The following is an 8,522-nucleotide window of genomic DNA, read 5'->3' on the forward strand; positions in this document are numbered from 1 at the left end:
TAGTAGAGACGGGGTTTCACTGTGTTAGCCAGGATGGTCTCGATCTCCTGACCTCGTGATCCGCCCGTCTCGGCCTCCCAAAATGCTGGGATTACAGGCTTGAGCCACCGCGCCCGGCCAAGAAATTGTAAATGTTATAGAAATTTGTTACCTGATTTTCTGTGGTCTTGAAGTTGGAAAGCACGAGTAAGGTCACTTTTTCGTGAAATCACTCTCTCTTTTAATATCTTGATGGCGCTGCTTTCCATAGTATACACTCTGTAAAGAAAACAATAATTAGGTAAAAGTAACATAAATCATCCTGTTGTGTTTCATTTTAATGTGCAGTATTACTATTTATGAATTTTTACTTTAAATGAATTGCCTAGATTCTCACATATCGCTACTAGATGGTAAATGTGTGCATATGTATATGTATGTGTATGTGTGTGTACATGTACACACGCATTTCGTGAGGTTTTAAAAGGATTACAAATAGTATTTTCTTTTGAATGTCAAAACTCACATGAACAATCATTTGAAAAGAAGGAAAATAAAGAGGAACTTACTATACCAGGTATTGAAATGTATCATTAAATCACTGAGATAAAACAACAGATATTGACACTGAGAAGACTGATACATGAGTAGAACATAATAGAAATTTCATAAACAAAGGCTGCATGTGGTGGCTGACGCCTATAATCCCAGCACTTTGGGAGGCCGAGGCTGGTAGATGACAAGGTCAAGAAATTGAAACCATCCTGGCCAAAACTGTGAAACCCCATCTCTACTAAAAATACAAAAATTAGCTGAGCATGGTGGCACATGCCTGTAGTCCCAGCTACTCTGGAGGCTGAGGCAGGAGAATTGCTTGAACCTGGGAGGCGGAGGTTGCAGTGAGCTGAGGCCGTGCCATTGCACTCCAGCCTGGGCAACAGAGCCAGACTTTGTCTCAACAACAACAACAAAAAAATTCATAAATATATCAAACTATGTATGGGAATAATATATATAATACAGAGGTATTGCAATTCAGTAGAAAAGGACAATTTTTAAAAAGAGTGGTAGCATAGTTAGCTAACTACCTGGACTTCAACCTCTACCACAGACCATTTACAAAAATAAATTTTCAAATAAAGGAGGAACAGAGGAACAAAATAGTCACACACATACATATAATGACAATTTTGTTCCTCTTTGTATTTTTTGTGCATGTACACACACACAAACACACACACACATGTATATGGCAAAATGGTAGATGTAAATCCAGGCATATCAATAATAACATCATATGAGAATGGATTAAATAATCAAAAGGCAGATATTGTGAAACTGGATAAAAACAACAAAACAAGATCCAACTATATGTTGTCAACAGGAGACACATTTTAGTTTCAAAGACACAAAGAGTTTAAAAGGAAAAGGACAAAAAAGGAAATCCCATGCAAACGGCAAGCATGAGAGTTAGAGTGGCATACCAATAGCAGACAAAATGGACTTTAAGACAAAAATTGTTACCAGAGACAAAGAGGGATATTTTACAATTATAAAACAGTCCATCAAGAAGATGAAACAATTATAAACACATGAGAACCTAACAACAGAGCCAAAACTACATGAAGCAAAAATGGATAGAACTGAAGGGAGACATAGACAATTCAGCAATAATATTGAGACTTCAATAGTCAACCTTCAGTAATGGATGAAACAACTAGGTGGAAAATCAACATGGACATAGAAGACTTGAACAGCACTCAAACCAACTAGACCTCACAGACATGTATAAAACACTCCACCCAACAACAAGAGAATTACATTCTTCTATAGTACATGTGGAACATTCTCCACAATAGACTCGATGCTAGGCCATAATATAAGCCTTAATAGATTTAAAATGATTAAGATCAAAGTATCTTTACTTTGAAAAAAAATTTAGGATTTATTGAAAGAAGTAAATTAGAAAGTAATTTGGGAAAAATAAATAAATTAAAAATTAACAACAGAAGAAATTTGGGCAAGTCACAAATATAAGAAAATTAAACAACAAAACCTTAAATAACCAATAGGTCAAAGAAGAAATCACAGGAGAAGTCAGAAAATAAGATGAGTGAAAATGAAAATACAACATACCAAAACATATGGCATACACTGAAGTAGTGCTTATATAAAAATGTATAGCTATAGGTGCCTATATTAAAAAAGAAAAAAGATCTCGAATCAATAACATAAACTTCCACTTTAAAAAACTGGAAAAAGGCTGGATGTGGTGGCTCACGCCTGTAATCCCAGCTACTTGGGAGGCTGAGGCAGGAGAATCGCTTGAACCTGGGAGGCAGAGGTTGCAGTGAGCCGGGATCACACCATTGCACTCCAGCCTGGGCAACAAGAGCAAAACTCCATCTCAAAAATAAATAAATAAATAAAATAAAAAATTGGAAAAAAGAGTAAATTGAACCCAACATAAGCAGATAAAAGGAAATAATAAAGAATAGAACAGTAAGAAATGAAATAGAGAATGGAAAGATAATAAAGAAAAATCAATAAAACTAAAAATTGGTTCTTTGAAAAGATCAACTAAATCGTCAAACCTTTAGAATGTCCAAGAAAAAAAAGAAAAAAGCCTCAAATTTCTAAAATCAAGAGTGAAAGAGGGGACATCATTACTGACCTTACAAAAGTAAGAAAGATTATAGAGAAATACTAAGAACAATTGTAGACCAATATATTAGATAACATAGGACCAATTGCTAGAATGACACAAACAATCAAAACTGACTAGGAAGAAATTTAAAAACTGAACATGCCTGTAACAAGTAAAAAGACTAAGTAATCAAATGATTCACAAAGACAAGCCCAGAGCCAGCTGGCTTCACTGGTGAATTCTATGAAACATTTAAGGAAGAATTAATACCAATTACTCACAAACTCTTCCAAAAAGAAGAGGTGGGAATATTGCCCACTTAGAAGCTAATATTACCTTGATACAAAAACCAGATAAAGATCACAAGAAAACTACAGACCAGTATCTCTTAGGAACATAGATACAAAATCCTCAACAAAATACTAGCAAATGGCATCCAGAAACGTATAAAAAGGATTATACACCATGGGTAAGTGGGATTTATTCTAGGAATGCAAGCTTTGTCTAATATCTGAAATCAACCAATGTAATATACCATATTAACACAGAACAAATAAACAATGGGAAAAGGACTCCCTATTCAATAAATGACACTGGGATAACTGGCTATTCATATGCAGAAGAATGAAACTGGACCCGTACCTATCACCATATGCAAAAATTAAGTCAAGATGGATTAGACTTATTAATAAATGTAAGACCTCAAACTATAAAAATCCTAGAAGAAAACCTAGGAAATACTCTTCTGGACATCAGCCTTAGGAAATAATTTATGACTAAGTCCTCAAAAGCAATTGTAACAAAAACAAACATTGACAGATGAGAACTAATTAAACTAAAGAACTTCTGCACAGCAAAAGAAAATATCAACAGAGTTAGCAGACAACCTAAAGATTTGGAGAAAATCTTCACAAACTATGTATGCAACAAAGGTCTAATATCCAGGATTTATAAGGAACTTAAACCAGTCAACAAGCAAAAACCAAATAGACCCATTAAAAAGTGGGCAAAGGATATGAACAAACACTTCTCAAAACAAGACATGTAAGTGGCCAACCAATATGAAAAATGCTCAACATCACTGAACATCAGAGAAATGCAAATCAAAACCACAACTGGTATGATACCATCTCATACCAGTCAGAATGGGTATTATTCAGAAGTCAAAAAATAGTAAATATTGGCAAGGCTGCAGAGAAAAGGGAATGCTTATACACTGTTGGTGTAAATGCAAACTAGTTCAGTCACTGTAGAAAGCAGTTTGGACATTTCTCAAAGAACTAAAAATGGAACTCCCATTGGACCCAGCAATCCCATTACTAGGTATATACCCAAAGGAAAATAAATAATTGTACCAAAAACACATGCACTTGTATGTTCATCATAGAACTATTCCCAATAGCAAAAACACGGAATCAACCCAGGTGTCCATCAATGGTGGATTGGATAACGAAAATGCAATACATATACACCATGAAATACTACACAGCCACAGAAAACCAAAATCATTTCCTTTGCAGCAACATGGATGCAGCTGGAAGCCATTATCCTAAGTGAATCAACATAGGAACAGAAAATCAAATACCATATGTTCTCACTTTTAAGTGGGAGCTCAACATTGGGTACACATGGACATAAAGATGGGAACAATAGACACTGGGAACTACTCGAGGGGGAGGGAGAGAGGAGGGCAAGGGCTGAACAACTAAGTATTGGGTATTATGCTCACTACCTGGGTGACAAAATCACTCATACATCAAACCCCAACATCACACAATATACCCATGTAACCAATCTGCACATGTACTCCTTGAATCGAAAATAAAAGTTGAAATTTTCAAAAATCACATGATCATCTCAATAGATGCAGAAAAACTTATCTGATGAAATTCAATACTCTTTCATGATAAAAACACTAACCAAACTAGGCATAGAAAGGAACTTCTTCCACTTGATGAGAGGCATCTACACAAATACAAAGCTAACATCATACTTAATTATCAAAGAGTGAATGCATTCCCTTAAGATCAGAAATAAGACAAGTATATCTGCCTTCACCAGTTTTATTCAACACTGTACTGGAGGTTTTAGCCAGGATGATTATACAAGAAAAATAAAACCAGGATGATCATACAAGAAAAATAAAAACAAGGGATCCAGATTGGAAAAGAAGTAAAACTATCTCCATTAACACCATTAACAGATATGATCTAGGATACAGAAAATCTCAAGGACTCTACTAGAAAAAGATTAAAACTAACAAACAAGTTAATCAAGATTGTACAAGATCAATATCCAAAAATCAATTGTATTTCTTTTTTTTTTGAGACTGAGTCTCGCTCTGTCGCCCAGGCTGGAGTGCAGTGGTGCGATCTCGGCTCACTGCAACCTCCGCCTCCCGCATTCCAGCCATTCTTCTACCTCAGACTCCCGAGTAGCTGGGACTACAGGCATGTGCCACCATGCCCAGCTAATTTTTGTATTTTTAGTAGAGACAGGGTTTCACCATATTGGCCAGGCTGGTCTTGATCTCCTGACCTCATGATCCACCTTCCTCAGCCTCCCAAAGTGCTGGGATTACAGGCATGAGCCACCGCGCCCGGCCAATCAATTGTATTTCTATACACTAGAAATCAAGAATCTAAAAATATAATTAAGAAAACAGGCCAGGTGCGGTGGCTCACATCTGTAATCCCAGCACTTTGGAAAGCCAAGACCGGAGGATCACTTGAGCCCAGGAGTTTGAGACCCAGCTTCGGCAACACAGTGAGACCCTGTCTCTACAGAAAATTGAAAAAATTAGCCGGGTGTGATGGTGCATGCTAATTTTAATGTAAGGCCCAGGAATTTGAGGGTGCAGCGAGCTATGATCACATTACTGCACTCCAGCCTGGGTGACAGAGTGAGACCCTGTCTCCAGAAAAAGAGAAAAGAAAAGAAAAGGAAAACAATTCCATTTACTATGGCAGCAAAAGGAATAAAATATTTAGAAATAAATTTAGCAAAATAAGTCCTAGACTTATACACGGAAAAGTACAAAATATTATTGAAGGAAATTAAAGAAGATTTAAATAAATAGAACAATATTTCATGTTCATGGATTGGACAACTTAATATTGTTAAGATGGTAATAGCCTTCAAATTGATCTACAGACTCAACATAATCCCTATCAAATTCCCAGCTGGTATTTTTGCAAATTGACAACCTGATTCTGAAATTCACATGAAAATGCAAGGGGCCCAAAATAGCCAAAACAATCTTTAAAAAGAAGTACAAAGTTCAACTCACATTTACCAGTTTTAAAACTGTAGTAAGTTTGTAAAGTTATAATAATTAGGACAGCGTGGTGCTGGCATTAGGATAGACACAGACTTAGACAAATAGAATACAATTTAAAAGCCAGAAACAAACCCTTACATTATGGTCAACTGATTTTTGACAAGAATGCCAAGAAGGAAAGAATAGTCTTTGGTTCTGGGACAACTGGATATCCACATGTAAAAGAATAAAGCTGAACTCTTCCTTCACACCATATACAAAAATTAACTCAAAATGGATCAGAAACCTAAATATAGGAGCTAAACCTATAAAACTCTTAGAAGAGAACATAGGAATGAATCCTTATGACTCTGAGTTAGGCAATAATGCCTTCTTAGATACAATACCAAGAAAGCACGAGCCACACAAGGAAAAAAAAACAGATAAATTGGATTTCATCAAAATGAAAAATGTTTGCACTACAAATAATACCACAGAGAAAGGGATAAGACATCCCACAGAATGGGAGAGAATATTTACAAATCAAATATTGAACAAGTGGCCAGTCGTGGTGACTCATGCCTATAATCCCAGCACTTTGGGAAGCTGAAGCAGGTGGATCGCTTGAGCCCAGGAGTTCAAGATCAGCCTGGGTAACATGGTGAAACCTCATCTCATCAAAAATACAAAAATTAGCCAAGTGTGCTGGTTTGTGTCTGTAGTCCCAGCTACTTCAGAGGCTGAGGCAGGAGAATCAATTGAGCCCTGCAGGCCAAGGCTGCAGTGAGCCATGATCGCCTAGGCAACAAAGTGAGACCCTGTCTCAAAAAAATATACATATACTGAATAAGTGATGTGTATATAGAATAAAAAACTCTTGCAATGCAAAAATAAAGAGTGACAATTAAAAATGGAAAATGAACCTGAAATACAATATTTCTAAAGAAGATGTACAAATGTCCAATAAATACATGGAAAGATGCTCAACATCATTAATCATTAGGGAACAACTCAACACTACAATGAGATTCTACCTCACACCACTAAGACAACAATAAGAAAAAGAGATCAAGCTGGGCGCGGTGGCTCACACCTGTAATCCCAGCACTTTGGGAGGCTGAGGTAGGGAAATCACCTGAGGTCAGGAGTTCAAGACCAGCCTAGCCAATCTGGTGAAACCCCGTCTCTACTAAACATACACAAATTAGCTGGGCATGGTGGCACATGCCTGTAGTCCCAGCTACTCAGGAGGTTGAGGCGGGAGAATCACTTTAACCCAGGAGGTGGAAGTTGCAGTGAGCCGAGACTGTGCCGCTGTACTCCAGCCTGGGGCAACAAGAGTGAAACTCTTTCTCCAAAAAAAAAAAAAAAAAAAAAGAGATCATAACAAGGGTTGGCAATGATGTAGACAACTTGGAATCCTGACACACTGATGGTGGAAATGGTAAACTGGTAAGCCCCTTGGGAAAAAGTTTGCAAGTTCCTCAAAATGTTAAACATAGAGTTACCATATAACCCAGCAATTCCATTACCAAGTATTTACTCAAGAGAAATGAAACATGTACACACAAAAACTTGCCCATGAATGTTCATAACACCATTGTTTATAATAACCAAGAAGTGGAAACACCCTAAATGTCTATCAGCTCATGAATGGATAAACAAAATGTGGTCTATCCATACAATGGAATATTATTCACCCATAAGAAGGAATGAAGTACGGATATAGAATACAGCATGAATGACCTCAAAAACATTGTGCTGAGTGAAAGAAGCCAGCCACAGAAGATCACATATTGTGTGATCTCATTTACATGAAATGCCCAGAATAGGCAAATCCACAGAGACAGAAAATAGATTAGTGGTTGCCTAGGGCTGTGATGGGAGGAGGTGACTGGGAAATGACTGTTCAATGGGTATGAGTTTTCTTTTTAGGATGGCAAAAATGTTCAAAAGTTAGATAATGGTGATAGTTGCACAACTCTGTAAATGTACTGTCACTGAATTGTAAATGGGTAAACTTTGTGGTACGTAAATTACATCTCAATGTAGCTGTTAAATTTGAGAATTTGTGCGTGTGTGTGTGTGTGTGTGTGTGTGTACAGAGAGACAGAGACAGAGAAAGAGAAATTTTCTAAACAAAGGTAAAAATCCAAAAATTATAATGAAATTATAAACATGGTATGTTGTTTTTCAGATTGTCCAATGTTATAACCCTTTTGAAGTAGCTATTAAAATTTTAAACATATAAATTCCATAAATTCCACATTGTAAAATCTTACATTAAAAAATCACTAAAACTTATGGATATATGTCCACACACACACGCGCATGTGCGCACACACACACAGAGGATTTTTCCAGCTTTATTGACATAAAACCATAGTTATATTTATAACTGGCAAATAAAATCATATATATTTAAGGTATACAGTGTGATGATTTGATATACATGTATCTCCAGATAGCCTCTACCTCTCAGTCCCTGGCAACCACCATACTACTCTCTGTTTCTATGAGTTCGATTTTTTTAGATTCCACATATAAGTGATGTCATACAGTATTTGTCTGACTTATTTCACTTAGCAAAATGCCCTCCAGGTTCATCCATGTTGTCATAAATGTCAGGATTTCGCC

The 8,522-nt window shown here is 36.6% G+C and overlaps 1 protein-coding gene across 2 annotated transcripts in view; it reads right to left on the minus strand.

Annotated features, from left to right (window-relative positions):
* PPEF1 (protein phosphatase, EF-hand calcium binding domain 1) overlaps nt 1–8,522 on the minus strand; it is a 147,193-nt gene that overhangs the window by 16,153 nt on the left and 122,518 nt on the right. For both annotated transcript variants that reach the window (XM_011995811.1, XM_011995812.1), the window contains one exon: nt 152–258. In XM_011995811.1, coding sequence (XP_011851201.1) covers nt 152–258 — 107 coding nt within the window. The remainder of the gene's footprint in view (nt 1–151; nt 259–8,522) is intronic.

This window comes from Mandrillus leucophaeus, unplaced genomic scaffold (genome assembly GCF_000951045.1).
Source record: "Mandrillus leucophaeus isolate KB7577 unplaced genomic scaffold, Mleu.le_1.0 Scaffold499, whole genome shotgun sequence".
In the NCBI taxonomy this organism is placed as follows: Eukaryota; Metazoa; Chordata; class Mammalia; order Primates; family Cercopithecidae; genus Mandrillus; species Mandrillus leucophaeus.